This window comes from Bos grunniens, chromosome 28 (genome assembly GCF_055505025.1).
Source record: "Bos grunniens cultivar Pamir isolate PY7600 chromosome 28, Bosgru_T2T1.0, whole genome shotgun sequence".
In the NCBI taxonomy this organism is placed as follows: domain Eukaryota; kingdom Metazoa; phylum Chordata; class Mammalia; order Artiodactyla; family Bovidae; genus Bos; species Bos grunniens.
This window is the reverse complement of record NC_141192.1, coordinates 31,295,657-31,314,497: the sequence shown is the minus strand read 5'-3', so window position 1 is coordinate 31,314,497 and position 18,841 is coordinate 31,295,657. Positions and strand designations below refer to the sequence as shown.

Sequence of the window (18,841 nt, the reverse complement as noted above, 5' to 3'; positions counted from 1 at the left end):
TTAATTTTAGAAGAATATGACTCTATTCATACAAATCATTTATCTTGAGTTCTGGATTTCTTTTCAGAGTATAAAAGTGAATTTTCTATAGAAAAGAGAAACCAGGAGAGAAGAACAGCAAATATACCCACTCTGGTAACATAAACACAGGCTCAAGAAAATGAGTGGTTACTTTGAACTGGGGATATAGTAATACAAAGAGCTATATAGGCATGCTCAAGAAGACATCATAAACACTGTCATAATAGCCAGAAATGTGTGCAATGTTAGTGACAAGACTGGCGGCTCTGCTGTGATTAAGAATCTATTAAATCCATGTAACATCAGCAAGGTGTTGGTGAGACAGAGAGACATGGGGAGAAGACCGTGTTCCTCTCAAGTCTGAAGAAAGAAACAGTACTCATGTAAGAGGATCATCAAATGTACACGGGATTAGATGTTTTAATTGTGAAACACAAAACATGGTTCTGTCACTTCTATAGAGATGCAAAATCCATAAAGTTTAAAATCAAGATGCAAAATAACACTGAGGAAGATTCCCCTCCCCCCGCCTTCATGGAAGTCCAGTGATTTTTTTTTCCCTACAGGAGCCCAGAAGGGAGACTCTGGTTTCCAGGAGGGAAGCCCTGGTTTCAGGACCACGGACAGCGACACAGGGACACACCTCCAACGGCTGCTCCTGGTCCTACCCACGGTCTGCTAGAACGACCCCCTGATACAATGTGGAGTACTCTGGCTGTGCCTAACAGTCTGGTTATGTGAACAGTCAATATTTTACACTTGGTTTCTCAAAATCCTCACAGAAATCTCCACATGGATCTGAAAACACATCCTGTTCTCTGGAACACACCTTTTTCACTGGATATGCTCCACACAGTTAATGCACTCTTTTCGAAATACTGTTAAAAACAAAAATCTAGGACCCTAAGCCAAGGATCACCAAAGAAGTAAACCTACAGTACTGCAAACAGGACTTAGTAGGAATTTAAGGCCAAATTTTCTGACAAAATATCTGAAAGCCTAAAATCATTTTCTGAAATGAATTTTGTATTCCCCTACTCCTGGAAGAGCTTTCAAAAAAGGTTAAATCAAGCTGAGAAGGATGGCAGCTCTCCTACCACATGGAAAGTTTTCACACACAAGCTGTAGATCTTCAAGCCTTCTAACTTCTGGGCTGAAATATTTCAGTTTAATAGGCCCCAAGGGCCATATACCACAACCTTAGTGCAGATGTTGTTCAATGCGATTTAAATGGGGCTCCTGAGTCACATAACTGAGGGTGCGGCTGGACCAGACTTGTGATTTGCCAAACGTGCTAGTGGTAAAGAACCCGCCTATTTATGCAGGAGAGCTAAGAGGTTGGGTTCAGTCCCCGGGTCGGGAAGATCATTTGGAGAAGGGCATGGTAACTCACTCCAATATTCTTGCCTGGAGAATGCCATGGACAGAGAAGCCTAGCAGGCTACAGTTCAGAGCATCACAAAGAGTTGGACGTGACTGAAGTGACTTAGCACACACACATGCAAAGACAATTCAAAAGACATCTTACAAAGATTTACAGATCAGGAACGAAAGGACCCATGTTACTGTCTTAGTTGTGATTAATTCTTTGCTGTGTGAACCCAGAGAAGTTACTTCCCTTCTCTGAGCCTCAGTTTCTTCAGTGGTCAAACAAGAGAAAACTAACAAATCCTTTCTAATTCTAACATTCTCTAATTCTATTGAAAGTGGACATCTGGCTGAAACAGGTTTTTTCTAGGTCCATGAGTCTAACAATAGTTAAATGTAAACTGTAAAAGTATAGGAAATAAACACAGCTCTGGACAGGAAGTGAAATAGTTGTATTCAACACCGCAGGAAGGATGTACATTGTATCAGGGCATCAGACTAGCATGGAGGGTCAGCAGGAACTTGGATTCAAAAATTAGCAGCAGGTGCTATTAATTCCACAGTCAGGCTGCCAGGAAGGAAAGCCATACACACAGCAACCAATTCAAGTCCAGTGACATGTCAAACCTCTAACCACAGCCTGGCATCCAGACAGGAAGGGTGAGGGGAAGCCCTGTTTCCTGAGACACTGAAGGTCTGATTACATCAAAGACTTTCACACACAGAGAAGTCGTGACCATGAAGACTTTTTCACTGCCCCCAAATCCATCAATCTGCATGTTTAAATGTGTAGGCAAGTGTCTGCTTTGGCCCTAAAGTTTCTCCAGACAAAGGCAGGAGGTGCCAGGCGAAATTCTTTTCTAAAATAGCCAACTGCCGGGTGACCTGTTATATATACAGACTCTCCACAATCTAGAGTCTGTAGCTGCAGGCAGAAAAATCTAGTGGAAAATTAAGGTCTATAATTTTCCTTTATTCTTCAACAAGGCAGAGGTTGCCATGGGATAGCCTGTTCAAGTATCACTCAAACAGATGAAAAAGTTAGTAATATCTAGGACCACTTACTTCCCTGGTGTTAAAACTGTAAGAAGCAATACATATGGACTCCCTCATTTAATACAAACCTAAGAAGTCACTATTAACTCCACTGTTCAGATGGATAGAATGAGACTCAGGAACATAAAGTAACAAGACCCAGGTCGCAGAGTTCATAAGTGGCTGTGCTTGGATTCAAATCCAGATCAGTCTGATTCAAGAATTGCCAGGTAAGAACTATAACAGGCCCCTGGGGATGGAGGCCCTAGCTGCTTTGCTACAGTTTCTAGTACGAGGGCATTGCAGATCCAGCAACACTCCAGCAGCAGACAAGGAAAATCAGCTCCTCTCAGGGTATCTGAAGTTTTCAAAATGCGGACACTTTAAGAATTTTATTCCACTCTTACATTGTAAAAGCGACTCATCTTTAACCACCCCAAGCCTGAGGTGCTAGAACATAACTACCTTAAAAAGGCTGTAAGTCCTTTCTGGGCCTCCTGTTCCTTATCTGTGAAATAAAGCCTGTACTTACAATGTGCACAGCACCCTCTTACTACATGAAAGACCAGCAGCAGCTGTGGCTGCCTGACCTCAAGGAAGAGAAGAGTCTTCAGCACCCTGACTGAAGTTGTCTTGAAAGATAATCTGATTTTTCTTTTCCATCCATTTTGCAAAGCTAAAATTTACTCCTTACAACCTCTCTTTTAGTCAATTTGCAGCCACTGTGGGAAACACAGGACAGGAAGAATAGGACAAAGAAATATTATTCTTAGCTCCCTCCCGAGAACTTACCCACACCTCAGGAACCAGCAGATTGCCTCTGGACCAACTGCCCAGTGAGCCTTTAAATATTTTAAGATGTATGAGACCTTATCCCCTCTTCTCTTTTATTCTAATAAGCTGTTCTGGGCCCTTTGCCAAAAACCCAATATCTTTGTGCAATTCTACATGGATACAATTTTTCTCTAGGCCATGATCACCACTACAGACAATAAATAAAACAGCATTGGGATATCAGGACACTTAGCTCTATCTCTTCTTATGTAAGAAAAGTTCATAGTTGCAACACTGTCAGTTCAGTTCAGTTCAGTCGCTCAGTCGTGTCCGACTCTTTGCGACCCCATGAATCGCAGCACGCCAGGCCTCCCTGTCCATCACCAACTACCGGAGTTCACTCAGACTCACGTCCATCGAATCGGTGATGCCATCCAGCCATCTCATCCTCTGTCGTCCCCTTCTCCTCCTGCCCCCAATCCCTCCCAGCATCAGAGTCTTTTCCAATGAGTCAGCTCTTCGCATGAGGTGGCCAAAGTATTGGAGTTTCAGCTTTAGCATCATTCCTTCCAAAGAAATCCCAGGGCTGATCCCAGGGCTTCAAAATGGACTGGTTGGATCTCCTTGCAGTCCAAGGGACTCGCAAGAGTCTTCTCCAACATCACAGTTCAAAAGCATCAATTCTTCAGCACTCAGCTTTCTTCACAGTCCAACTCTCACATCCATACATGACCACTGGAAAAACCATAGCCTTGACTAGACGAACCTTTGTTGGCAAAGTAATGTCTCTGCTTTTAAATATGCTATCTAGGTTGGTCATAACTTTCCTTCCAAGGAGTAAGCATCTTTTAATTTCATGGCTGCAGTCACCATCTGCAGTGATTTTGGAGCCCAAAAAAAGAAAGTCTGACATGTTTCCACTGTTTCCCTATCTATGTCCCATGAAGTGATGGGACCAGATGCCATGATCTTCATTTTCTGAATGTTGAGCTTTAAGCCAACTTTTTCACTCTCCTCTTCCACTTTCATCAAGAGGCTTTTTAGTTCCTCTTCACTTTCTGCCATAAGGGTGCTGTCATCTGCATATCTGAAGTTATTGATATTTCTCCCGGCAATCTTGATTCCAGCTTGTGTTTCTTCCAGCCCAGCGTTTCTCATGATGTACTCTGCATATAAGTTAAATAAGCAGGGTGACAATACACAGACTTGACGTACTCCCTTTCCTATTTGGAACCAGTCTGTTGTTCCATGTCCAGTTCTAACTGTTGCTTCCTGACCTGCATATAGGTTTCTCAAGAGGCAGGTCAGGTGGTCTGGTATTCCCATCTCTTTCAGAATTTTCCACAGTTTATTGTGATCCACACAGTCAAAGGCTTAGGCATAGTCAGTTAAGCAGAAATAGATGTTTTTCTGGAACTCTCTTGCTTTTTCGATGATCCAGTGGATGTTGGTAATTTGATCTCTGGTTCCTCTGCCTTTTCTAAAACCAGCTTGAACATCCGGAAGTTCACGGTTCACGTATTGCTGAAGCCTTGCTTGGAGAATTTTGAGCATTACTTCACTAACGTGTAAGATGAGTGCAATTGTGTGGTAGTTTGAGCATTATTTGGCATTACCCTTCTTTGGGATTGGAATGAAAACTGACCTTTTCCAGTCCTGTGGCCACTGCTGAGTTTTCCAAATTTGCTGGCATATTGAGTGCAGCACTTTCACAGCATCATCTTTCAGGATTTGAAATAGCTCAACTGGAATTCCATCACCTCCACTAGCTTTGCTCATAGTGATGCTTTCTAAGGCCCACTTGACTTCACATTCTAGGATGTCTGGCTCTTGGTGAGTGATCACACCATCATGATTATCTAGGTCAGGAAGATCTTTTTTGTACAGTTCTTCTGTGTATTCTTGCCACCTCTTCTTAATATCTTCTGCTTCTGTTAGGTCCATACCATTTCTGTCCTATATCAAGCCCATCTTTGCATGAAATGTTCCCTTAGTATCTCTAATTTTCTTGAAGAGATCTCTAGTCTTTCCTATTCTGTTGTTTGGCTGGTGTCTCTCTAAGAGAAAGGATGAGATCAGGGTTTGTCCTTAAGAGTGGCCTGAATAGACATCACTTGATAGGTGCTCATCCATCAACCAGAAAGTACTTTATTGTCAAAGAAAACTCTCCCTCATTCTGTTCCACAATTAGAGATTCCATCCTTTGTGCCCTTAATAGGTTCTTGGGTTGTGCTGTGGTTAGTCACTCAGCATGTCCAGCTCTTTATGACCCTATGAACTGTAGCCCACCAGGTTCCTCTATCCATGGGATTCTCCAGGCAAGAATACTGGAATGGGTTGCCATGCCCTTCTCCAGAGGATTTTCCCAACCCAGAGATCGAACCCAGGTCTCCCGCATGGCAGGAGCGTTCTTTACCATCTGAGCCACCAGGTATGCCTAAGAATACTGGAGTGGGTAGCTCATCCCTTCTCCAGGGGATCTTCCTGACCCAGAAATCAAACCAGAGTCTCCTGCATTGCAGGCAGATTCTTTACCAGTTGAGCTACCAGGGAAGCCCTAATAGGTTCTTATCAAAATGCAAATGACTCCATGTTGGATCTGCTTTCTTACCCCAAACGCAAATGAGAAAAAGTTAAAGAACAAATAAAACCATAATTCAAAATCTTTCCAAATTTAAGTCCTGGGATTGATAGTAAGGTTCCTCAAGAAAAAAAACAAAAAAGAGAAATCAATAATTAAATCAGTTTGTAAATAAGAGTTTCAATTTGTTGCTAGAAATCATCTTAGCAGAGATCAGTTGACAGACCCAGAAGGGACTCCACTTATGATGAGTCCTGGGCTGGCCGAGGGGAACCGAGCTGTCCCCAGGCACAGAGATGTACTCAAAAAGGAAGGACAGAAAAGCCCATACATCTCTGACACAGTCCACTCATTTCAAATCACAGGGGCCTTACCCGGTACTTCTTTTCTTGTTCAAATTTTTCTTCAAACTTCCTAATTTTCCGCTTGAGGCTCTGGATGTGCTTGGTGAGCTGGGTAATGGTCTGGGGCTCCTTGCCATCACCACAGCTGCACCGGGAAGAACTGCGGAGCCTGGAACGATCCAGGGAGGGAGAGAGTCATTAAGAACACTATCGCGTATAAAACAGATAACTAATACGGTCCTGCTGTACAGCATAGGGAATCCTACTTAATACTGTATAATGGCCTATATGGGAAAAGAATCTAAAAAGAGTGGATACACGTGTATGTATAACTGACTCACTTTACTGTACATCTGAAACTAACACAACTTTGTAAATCAACTATACTCCAAGAAAATGTTTTTTAAAAGATATAACTTAAAACAATTATGGCTGGTTCACCTTGTTAAACAGCGGAAATTAATACAATATTGTAAAGCAATATTCTTCCAATTAAAAAACAAATTAAAAGAACAAAACAATGGTCTTCCAGTAAACACTGCTGCTTGTCTACAAACCCAGCTTTCTGGATTATCAGAGTTCAGAGGCCAGTTCCTCATTTGATGAGGCTTCTATGGTAGCATCTGCTGGGTATTGGAGACCCCTGATTCACAGAACTCTGTTATAGGCAAATGTTATCAAGGACTTTTGTCTACAAAGGTCAGAGTATTAGTCTAGGAAATGCATTTCATAAATCTTGGAGGACGCCAACTTCAGACTAATGAGACAGCGTTATCCTCAATAAATGGCATGCATGCATGCTTGTGCTCAGTCCTTTGCAGCCCCAAGGACTGTACCCCATTCAGGCTCCTCTGTCCATGGGATTTTCCAGGCAAGAATACTGGAGTGGGTTGCCGTTTCCTTTTCCAGGGGATCTTCCTGATTCAGGGATCAAACTTACATCTCCTGCGTTGGCAGGTGGATTCTTTACATCTGAGTCATCAGGGATTAAGCCCAGACTAACAATATTTTCAAAAAGGATTCAGATGAGTAGTTTTCTTGATATAATAGAGCCTTTGTGAATCATAAAAGAAATGGATTCCCTCTCTAGAAAATATGTTTATTTTCTCACCTAACATACTTTAAAATAGTAATAATTCACTAACTCCCTCAAGTCCATCAGTAGACAGTCCATGGAACAAGGTCTGGATAAATTCATGAGTGACAGCAGGAGGTATTAAAGAGAATGTAGGAATCCCAGCACATACATTTAGTCAAGGGAAGACTCATTTTAACTATGCATCAAAACTAGTAATGGAACTTAAAAAAAACACACATAGTTTCACTTTTTTCTTTGAGGGGGAGCTATTATAAGCTACCACTTTTCAAGAATCTAAGAAGAAATTGAGATGAACGACTTGCCAAGCATTGCCACAATCCATCCATTGAGGCCACTCCTGGACACAGAAATAATACTTTAGTGAGCTCACCAAGAATGGCATTTCTGGTATTTACATATGCACATTTCTTAGGATTCTGGTCATTTCATAAAAAACATTCAAACATGTGAGCCATAGGGCAGCTTGTGTCTTCAGACCATTTCCTTCTGACACAAGAAAGCTTCAAACGGCATTCTTAACTCGAAAGCACACTGATTTTTTGCCATGTATGGTTCAGGGCCCGCAGCTGCTTTTGGTAGGCATGCTTGCTCTATTTTGGACACACACTTTACTGTAGTTTATAAATGGAGTATTTAAAAACTGTATGAAGTGAAGATAAGAACAAGATTTTTTTACATCATAAACTGCTGAGTGCTGGGTGGAGAAGGGGCTGATTCGGGGTCCAAGTTGAATCTCTGGCTTTGGCTGAAGATGGAGCATCGTGGTGACAGCAGTGGGTTGTCGCCGTCGGTGATGTGATAGAGCAGCCTGCTAGTCTCAACAGACTGCATGTCTTCTGGTGTGCTGTCTGCCTCATTCTGCCCATCTCTGTGCACAGGCGCAGGGTCTGAGGAAATAAGATAAATCATCGCATCTCAGAAGCCACAGAGGGCTTGAGACTGTCATGTTCCTAAACAAAGATCATCAACATTCACTGTAATGCCTCGCCTTTTTGTCATCTCTTCCTTTGGGGGATATGAAGGCCTTTCAAAATACTGTCATGCTTGTTCTCACAGAACCTGGACAGAAAATATTACAAGGCCAACACACACCAAAAATGGAAACACAGATTATTTCAGTCCAAATTACAGCATCAGCATAGCCCAAAACTACAAAAATCCTCTCTTTATTTCATATTATTTGCATATGTCAGAGAGTATATTATAAAATGTTAGAGTGAAAAAGAGAAAACAATTACATGGAACTGGAGCAAAAGATGAGGGAGAACAGTTATAACAACTGCCAGCGAAGGAAGGCAGAGGAGCCGGAGGGGAGGAAGAGAAAAGAGAAAACAAAACAAGAAGAGAGGGGTGCAGAGTCCCCAGACAGAAAATTACTCAGCACTCCTTAAACATGATGGAGAACTCTGCTTATGTACATGAAATGATGCTCAGAATATGCTAATGAGAAAACCACACATTTCAGCTCAAGATGGTACCCATTTCTGTGTACAAATAAACACACTAAATGATCAGAGAAGCTACATAGCAACCACAAAGCATGGTGAGATTAGAAGAGATTCTGGTCCTTCTCTAAAATTTGACATACCATTTTATTTGGGACAAAAACCAAAAACAAAACCTGCTCTAAACCCTCTCCTGGGTGAGGCAATCTCTCTGCCTGAATTTTGTGATCATTCCCCTTTTAAATAAGCTCTTTATCTCCCCGACCAGGGTCAGTCCAGAGAGGGAGGGCACCCCCATGCTACCCAGGTGAGGGGAGGGGGATGGGGGATGGGGAACGGGGGGCTGAGTTAAGTCTTCCATCCTAAGGTGCTGTACAGAGCTACTCAAAAACATGCCAGAGCCTTCTCGATTTTGCCCAGCAAACAGGTTAGAACAACCCGAGGCGTTCTCCTATTCTGACTTTCCTAAAGAAAGAGGAAAAACACAGCCTTTCTGGGTGAATAAGTGAATCTGGAAACACTGACAATTCACTTTTCCAAAACAAACGTTTATCACAATTTAGTACTGGATGAATCTTAGCCAGCTTTAGAATGAATGGCTCATGTTCTCTAGAGCTTGAAATGCAATTTGCTTTGTGCAACAAAGGTTGGATTAGGTCCTTGTATGTTTCAGGCAGCTTCTCCTCTGTTTGGCTGTAGGCTGGGCGGGTGGACAATGCCTCCTGTGGGGCCTCTGAGGCTTGCCAATAGCACTTGTCAGTGCCTGAGGCTGGTCAGAAATGGATGGGGTGAGGGCTGGGGAGAAGTTGGAGTCGGATGAATGCCAAAGCCAGGCCCACAGGCAGTGTGACTAACACAACTCACCACAGGCAACACCCTTGCTAAGAATAATTTAGCCAGAAAACACTGCCATTTGGAGGGAGCCCCTAGGAGTAACATGGATGACAGCATATACTACAATGACCTTCGACATCCACCAAAGAGTGTCTGAGTACCTCACCAAACCCTCTTCTTAAACCGTTAGACTAAGAAGAAATTCATTTTATTCATGTTACCTATTTCTGGGTAGTATCATTTGGTATTAACGATGAGGAAGAGAAAGATCTTTATCAAGTACCTGGGACCAGCACATCTTTTGCTGAAATGGAAAGGATCTCTGCCTTTAGCTCAGCTGTGGGGCCAGGGTAAAAACTAAGAGGCCAGGAGCCTCTTGGTGGTGCTTTACAATGAATGGGGGCACTTGAGGTCCTAGGCATATGACTAACATGGGGGTGAACAAAGAGCTCAGCCTCTGAAACTCACTGAGACCTAAGACGTGACTTCGGAGAACCACAGGCCACTGTGAATGGCTTGCTTTGAACTGTGCTGCAATTGTAACTGTAAATCTCCATATAAGCGGCATCTGTTTTTTGTGGCATTTTTTGTGCCATTAACATCACAACCTCTCTTCCCCGCAGATCACCACTGAAGGAGGTGGTGGGCCCGAAAGATCCCAATGTGACCAGCTGAAAAGCGACAGTCAGAAACTGGTGATCGGGTAGCACCTGAGCTCTCTGTCTAAGCATCTAAGTTGAGAAGCATCTTAATTGAACCTGTGCACACAAGCCTATTGGAGACAGGGTATTGAGCTCCTTGCTCAGAAGAACCCAGGGTCGCCTTAGTGCCAACCAGCATTGCCGCCATCCTGGGAACACAGCCCAGGCCTCCACTTGCAGACCCGGCTCCCCAACAGGGAGAAGTTTACGGCAATATTAAAATTGAGTGGCTTCTGATGGGACCCCGGGAACATGCTTTCCAAAGGAAGCGGCAGCTCGCCAAGGTCCACGCTGTGATGCAGTATGGTTCAGAGGGAGGGTCTGGGAACCAGGAGTGTGGGGCGCTCATACTTTCTGGTGGAGCTCCAGTGTGTTCACTGATTTCTCTCCACATCCTTGTTTAGATCATCTGACAGGGCTGTGATAGAAAAGTCAAAGGAGATCCGTTGTACGACATCACACCTATACTTAACAATAGTGTATCACTGACACTTAAAATGCACATAATCTCAACATTATGTGCATTAGGTCAATAATTTTTTTCCTTGCGTGTTCTAAAATTTCTGTAATGAATACATCTTAATTGTATAGGAAGAAAAAAAAACAATAAAAGTTAATATAAAAATTTGGGGGAAAAAAGGATACCTGAGAAGGGAAGTAAGAAACAACCCCCACAAACAGAACAAGAGAGAAGAAAGATTGTGAGTTTGAATCCCAGGTCCTCCACCTGTTAAGAGGCACTTCAGAAAAAAGTGAACATTTAAAAACCTCAGTTTCTTCATCTGTAAAATGGGGAGAATAACAGTGGGCACCTCTCAAGACTAAGTGAGGATGAAAAGAAAAAAAACTGTACCCCCCACAAAATGCTTGCCATATCCACATAAACCTATTTTTAATATATATGTATATATTTATGTGTGTATATATGTTTATGTTATACATATAATCTTAATTTCTTTTTTACTGAAATATAGTTGATTTAAAAGGTTATGTTAGTTTCAGGTGTATAGCAGTGATTCAATTATTCTTTTTCAGATTCTTTCCCATACAGTTTATTATGAAATATTGAGTACAGTTCCCTGTGTTATACAGTAGGTCCTTGATGTTTATCTATTTTATATACAGTATTATGTACATAATACTGTATATAAAATACTATATATATACTCCTAAATTCCTAATTTATCCCTCTCCCTCATTATATATGATTATATATTATATATAATCTTAATTACAATCTATAAATTTTTAAAAATATCAGCTTCATCTTAGGCAATGAGGGCCAAGAAATCATGAATTTGACGTGCTAGTTACATTTCTTCAACTAATACACATTAAAATAAATTCCTATTAAAACACTGTTCACCCATGCATCCTTTGAATAGCATATTTGGCAAAACATTGACATGAGGCAAAGAAACTGCTAAATGTGGTTAACCCTGAGAACCATCATTTTTTAACAATTATCAAAATAAGGAATTTGAATATGATCCTCTCTTACTGAGCACCAGTTCCACAGAGTCCTTACAGGGTTAATGTGGGAAATGAGAGCCAGCACATCCTCGACACATTGTACCTCCTGCCACTTCTTATGTGTAAATAAGAATAATAATCATATCTAATAGTTATGCAGTGACTCACTATGTCCTCAAACTTCCAGTTAGAGTTTCTGCAAGGATTTAATCTTCAAAATAACCACACGAGGCTGGCAGTACTGTGATCTTCATTTTACATTCAGGAGGGAAGGTGGTATGACTCCAGTCGGGGTCAGGGACTCTGACCAATGCCTGAGGCAGAAGACTCCACGTCTCTGACCCTGCAGGCCAGGGAGAATTCCTGGCAGCCTGCTCTCTGAGCAGGAGGGGCCACAATGGAGACAAGTCATTATCATCAGGTGTGAAGACCAGAGCCCATTTCTGAGGTGGCTGCAACCCCAGGCAGGAACAGATGCTATTTACAGCTGTTACATGAATCAGATTTTAAAAATATATTTCTCCAATGTGAATTCTTAAGTGATTCAAATGTAAATCAACTATACTTCAATAAAAATTTTAATTATAAAGTAAATAAATAAAGTGATTTAAGATTTAAATAAATCCCTGTCTGTACCCACTTGAGACGGACTGCTGAGATCTGAGTCACAAATTAGACCTAGACTTGTGGATTCGTTAATTTGTGCTTCTGGGTTTGCCCATCCTCGTGGGCCCATATGTAACACTGAGATACATCGCAAAATGCCAAACATCAGCCTTCAATGGTGTTAAAAACTAAATAAGCCAGAAACATGTACACGATTCTAGTGAGGCTCAAGCATCAGAGTTCTTGGCCAGCCTCATCACAAAAAGGGCCACCAAAACACAACCAAGAAACAAACTCAAAACTTCTGATGGATACATAATGGATTCAGTTACAGAATGTGTTGAATTTAAATGGCTAAATACACTGAGAGCTTGAAGTCATCCCAAGAACTAAGACTAGGGAAACAGATGAGCTTATCTGCTCAGAGACCACTGAGAGGGAAGCAGTATTTCTAAGGTGAGGATGGTTGGGTAAAAGTAAGGACAGATGAAGATACATTCTGGATGAATGAAGCTGACAAGCTACCAAATGGCACAAGGTTGGCACTCCCAGCAGGATTTTATGTGCCAGCTTCTGTAGACAGTCACTGGAAACATCAGGGAGCTTATAGGGGTGAGGAATTTATCATGGTGAAAGCAAGGCTGGGCTCCAAGGCAAGCACCCTGCAGACCCCAAGGGGCAGTTCGCCATCAAGGCTAAAAACATTGGCTACAGTTTCAGAAACACCTAGATCAAGTCGATTCTTTGGCAGATGTGTGACTTGGGATACATTATTCAATCCTTCTCAATCTCAGCTTCCCCATCTTTTCCAAGTGAAAATGACATCAGTGTCTACCTCACAAATGTTAGAAGGATTTTTAAAAACATAAGGACCCTCAAGTGCTTTGTATAGTGCCCAGGGAAGGGGGCATAATAACTCATCAATGACATAGAACTCATACATGACAGTTGTTGTTGGTATTTACAACGGTATCTTTGACCTAGTTAGGAAACTGAAGAGGTGAGCCAGAGGGGAAATGAGTTTGGTTCTGGATGCGCTGAGTTAGGAGGCACTTTCGATCATCCAGGGGGAGGTGGCCAGCAGGCCCTATACACACACAGGGAGGCGCTCAGGAGACATATTCTAACTGGGTCTGACCTCAGTATGCACTTCACCATTTACACCGCTCTTCTGGAGTAGGGGGCGGGGTAGTGAGCATCATTTTTATTTTGAAGGAGCCAATTACTGACTTTAATTCCAATGAACCACCAGTAGATTTGGGCACTCCATCAGCTGAGCAATGAGAAATTCCAAAATCCTTCCTGAAAACCAGAAAATTACATTGATCAAGAAGCCTCAGCTCAGATCTAAATTTATTCCTTGCCTCTGCATTTTTGGTTGCAACTTCCTAGTTAAATTTCCATCAGTTAAAACTGAAAAGAAGAATACACCCCAATGTTCATTGCAGCACTGTTTATAATAGCCAGGAGATGAAAGCAAATATACTCCAATTAAAAATTAATTAAAAAAATTTTCCATCAGTAAATAGTAACCCACATTTTAGGTTTTTTAGTAGTTCTTAAGATAAATTTAATACTATCACTCCTGTTCCCTAGAGAATTATAGAAAGACAATTCTGGAATATTGTTTTCTTGAGTGACTGCTATTATATCTGACATATGCAACACTTTTTGCCAAGTACACTTGACGCTGAAGTACATAAATCTTCAGGGTACTGTCACCAATTACTTTAGAAATCCTATAACTTTCCTGCACCCTGATAAGACACTTTTATAGTTCTTTTCAAGTATTTTCACTGTTTAAATGGTAAAAAATGAGGACTACATGACCTCCAGTTTAAAAAAGGTAGTACCAACAAAGGCCCAAGCAAAGGAAGGGCACACTGTCATTCTGCTAATGTGTTGTTTACGGTATCATTTTGGGAGGTATAAACACTTTGAACTCACCCAAATTTTTGGTATTAGAGTAATATTCAACAAATTTAAATGTCTAGATGACTTTCAATAAATATCTTAAATATGCTTTCATTGCACATGGTAACTGGCTTAGCAAAGGAAAGTACCCCAACTAGACTGAATGGAGACACGGGAAGACAAAGCCGTAAGGTAGTACCTGAGAAAAAGGAGCAGCCAGAAAGCTGTGGAGGAAGAAAAAGAAGAAAACCGAAGACACTATCTCTGGAAAAGGAAATGACAACCACTCTAGTATTCTTGTCTGGGAAATCCCATGGACAGAGGAGCCTGTGGGCTATAGTCCAGCCACAGGGTTGCAAAGACTCGGACACGACTCAGCACACACAGACACCATGCTGCCGGGGCGGGTGAGAAGGCAGGCAGGCAGGGCGACAAGGGCTGAGTTTACTCTGCAGTGGAAGTAAACGTCTAGCCTGAGGCAGCCTGAGGTCTTTGGATGTTAGTGACTTCTGCCCGAACTCAGAACTGTGCTGCGGGCTACAGCAGCAGGGCCCATGCTGAGGACAAGGTCAGACTGCCAGATCTCTGTCATGTTGAGAAACAGAAGAAGTCCATACTTTGCGTCGTTCTGGAGAGCACCTGAGGCAGGGATCATTCATATTTTTGGAAGCAGCTTCTATACAACACCAAACCAAATATACAGTTTGGGGAGAAAAGAAGAAATGACCTTCTAGACAAGTCTAACCAAGGGGCTCAATGAATGTTTTCACTTTCTTCTGATTATTCAAGATTTAACTTCGTCACCTATATGCATACTGTCAAAGAACCACTGAGAAATAATCAAGGGAAATGGCTGATGAACAGGGTCTAATCTCTGAAAACATCTTTTCCCTTCCATGTGTCACAAAAGTGGAGCCAAGTGCTCAGCTAAGCTGTGGGGGCAGGGGAGCGGGGAGGAGAAAGAGCAAATAACACCTGTGAGTATCCAAGATTCAGAAGCATCCTCCTGGTACATGGAGAAAGCTGGGTGCTGGAATGCTGATCATTTCTCAGCCTAGACAACTGTCTGCATCTTCTAGCTGATTCCTGCACAACTGAACACATCAATGCGACAGCAGATAAAAATCTGCAGTTAAGGCAGCAAGACCCATTTTCAAAAGAAGATTTTAATTAATGAGCCGATGTGCTTTGAAAAGCAAAAGGAAATTATATACAAGGCAAACAGGAAGACTACAGGAAGAAATCCCAACCTTCAAAGCAGACTGTATCTTCACTGGCTCATTCAATGTCAGTTATGAAAAATTAAGTCAAAAAAGTTGTACCTGCAGTTTCCTCCACAGAGACACAGAAAAGTATGATTCTAGGGAACTGGAACAGACAGAAGAGGTTGTCCACCTTGGGTTTGGGGGTTGTTCAGAGCACTGTCAGACACTGACCATCTAAGCAAACTGTCTGATCTCTTCCAGACTATTCTTCAGAAGCATGAAAGAATGAACAAGCAGGAAGGAGGCTTTTAAAATGACTATAAAATATGAGAAATGATGTGCAGGGGGAAAGGGGCATATGACAACTCTCTGTACCGTATGCTCAATTTTCTATAAACCTAAAACCTCTTAAAAATAAAATCTATTACTTAAAAACCTAACACATGTATAAGCGCACTGATTAAAAGTCTAGGCTCTGCAGTCAGAGTCCTAAGCTTGGTCTGAGATGCCACTTGTTCAGAGTTATTATGTCCTTGGCCAGATGAGCCTCTTCAAAACTCAGATTCTCTGTAAACAGTATAGTGAGGATAAATGGGACAAAAACATACAATCACCACAGTTCTTGGCCTGACTTTAAAATTGAACTTAATATTTTTTAAAAATAATTACCTGATGGTTCAGGCTGTGGGATTTTTATTTATAAGGCAGTTATAGAAATGGCTATCAGATAATTATATTGTCATCTATGAGTTTTGAGATCATTTTTAAAAATGCTTTATTTGAAAAACAAGGATTATTGTGAAGCTCCCTGTTTCAGAGACTATGAAGATGGTGATAAAAGCATCAGAGAAAATTCATTAACAGTAAAGATCTTTTCTAGCCAAGTTATGTCATAGGTGTAGCACAGGATAGATTTTATGGTAATGAATGTAGTTTCAACTTTAATAAGAGGTAATTATTCAACCATCAGCTCTTGATTCCCTTAAGCAAAAGGTATTTATGACAGATTAATGCTGTCATGGGAGAAGGAAATGGCAACCCACTCTAGTGTTCTTGCCTGGAGAATCCCAGGGAGGGGGGAGCCTGGTGGGCTGCCGTCTATGGGGTCGCACAGAATTGGACATGACTGAAGTGACTTAGCAGTACCAATGCTGTCATAAATACCTTTTGCTTAAGGGAACTAGTACAATGTCAATCAAATGCAGGACTCGAGAGAGGACCCAGGGAATAAACAGTGCTAAATGTCATTTTCACACCTTGCAAGTCATCAGCAATTATAATAAAGCAGACATTTAAAGACAAATGCAAGCATTATCAACTGGAGGGAAGGCGATATAAGCTCTGAATGGCCAGCTTTTTAAATAATGATCACTGACATTTATTGAGCATTTACCACGGGTGATATGCTAAAAACCTGATATGTATTATGCTATGTCATCCTCATAACAATCCTAAGAGGTAGATAGTATCCTTTTTCCCTTTTCAAAGAAAAGGAAGCTGAGGCACAGAGGTCAAATAACCTGTCCAAGATTACCCAACAAGCATATCAAGTTCTACGAAGAGCTATGTTTCTGAGCAAGACAGAGCCAATGAATATAATCCATTTGGGCTTTCAAGAAGTCTATGGCATGGTGTTCATATCAAAAGTTATTTAAAAACAAAACCAAATGATGATTGGGCTAAATGTTTTGTAATGGATAAAAAATTCACTTACTAATAGGCCCCAAAGAACAGGGTTGAACTAGTATCTTTATGAGAGGCATGTCAGTACTAATCCTTGCTGATGGATCCTGAATTAATCTTTTTCATATCTCAAAACCAACATAGAAGCAAAAATAGAGTCGTGAGTCTGAGTTTGCAGATGATGTTAGTATTTTTCAAAGAGTAAAATGCAAAGGAACCACAGAAGAAGCTCACAAACCAGGAGGAAGGTCCACAGTGGTAGATGACCCTCAGTGTGGGCCAGTGGGCAAAGCTAACCTGTCTACGCTTAACAGATGATCAGCAGTAAACTGTTAGTTTGGTAGAAAATGGGATTTTTGGAGCTTTTACAGACTATAAGATATGACAAAAAGGTCAAGAAAACAATGTACATTTCTAGGAAGAGTATGGAAAGCAATCCAACAACCATAATTATTTTTTGAATAGTTGATGAAACTCTCCCACTGCCTATATTTTTAGGTATTAATTCTTTTTTTATTTAGGTCATCATAGTTTCATGGGTAGTTGTGAGAAATTGTAGACATATCCCTTGTACACTTTGCCTAATTTCCCCCGATAGTATCATTTGGCAAAAGTATAGTACCTGTGCCCATATGCACAAATAAAATTCTACTATTTCATTTAATCTGGAAAACACTATGTGGGTCAGGTAAATACACTTGAGAAAGGCAAGGAGGTCCAGAGATGGTTAAGATCAGAGGCGCTGAAATGACCATAGGAACAGAGGGGCTGCAGTGGTTAATCAACTACAAATCTAGATGCTTTTATTCTAGCAAAACAGTCAGGGATGTACTTTAAAAATGACTTTAAAGCATATTCGTTATACAGTGTGTACCTAGGCTGCCTTTGGGCTCAACTTCAAATTTAAGAATATTAGAACTATGTGGACTTTATATTTAGGTAGCATGGCATCATGTGAAACACTCAGACCATGGAGTCTGATTGGGGAAATTTCCCCACTCCTCCCCTTTCCTCCCAGCACCCGCTACCACTCACTGCTGTGGGACCGTCTACGAGTTATATTCAGTCTCCAAGTTTATTTCCTCATCTTTCATCTGGGGATAATAATGCCTCCCTAGGTGGTTGTGGCGATAAAGTAAGAAAATTCATGCAACAATGCCTGGTGCAAAAGAAGAGGTCATTGTTAGCTGAGGTTGATATTATTCATTTAAAGACCTTCAAAGCAGAGTTTCTAAACTCTGGCACTCTTGACATTTTGGACCAGATGACAATTTGCTGGGGCAGTGCTGGGGTCGTGGCTTGTCTTATACATTGAAGATGTTCAGCAGGACCTCTGGACTCTACCCACTAGATGCCAGTGGCACGCACACTCCAGCTATGACACCAAAACAATATCCCCAGATGTTGCTGAATGTCCCAAAGGCAGGGGTCAGAGTGTGGGAGGGGGGTGAAAACCACTGTTTTAAAGGACCCAGCTTAGAATAAGAAGATGAAGAACGACTCTCTACAGTGATTGCCACTTTCTAGTTAGAGCACATCAGTGCTACACACTAAAAAACATGAAAAGGTTCAAGAAGGATTTAGAAATAACACACAAACACAAACTCAGTGTATGAAGTTTCTGAAAGATATTAGGAGTTCTGGGCACTTCTGAGGTTGAGGTCTTGAAGACTCCCTCATACTGACTTTCAAAGACTATTTCTGGGGGCTGCTGCCAGATAGGATGGAACATTATGTGGATAATCAGACCCACCTCGT

The 18,841-nt window shown here is 41.5% G+C and overlaps 1 protein-coding gene across 26 annotated transcripts in view; it reads right to left on the bottom strand.

Moving 5' to 3' along the window:
* FAM13C (family with sequence similarity 13 member C) overlaps positions 1-18,841 on the bottom strand; it is a 140,703-nt gene that overhangs the window by 18,361 nt on the left and 103,501 nt on the right. For all 26 annotated transcript variants that reach the window (XM_086382467.1, XM_086382466.1, XM_086382489.1 and 23 more), the window contains 2 exons: positions 7,899-8,109; positions 6,154-6,292 (listed from right to left, as the gene is read on the bottom strand). In XM_086382467.1, coding sequence (XP_086238593.1) covers positions 6,154-6,292; positions 7,899-8,109 — 350 coding nt within the window. The remainder of the gene's footprint in view (positions 1-6,153; positions 6,293-7,898; positions 8,110-18,841) is intronic.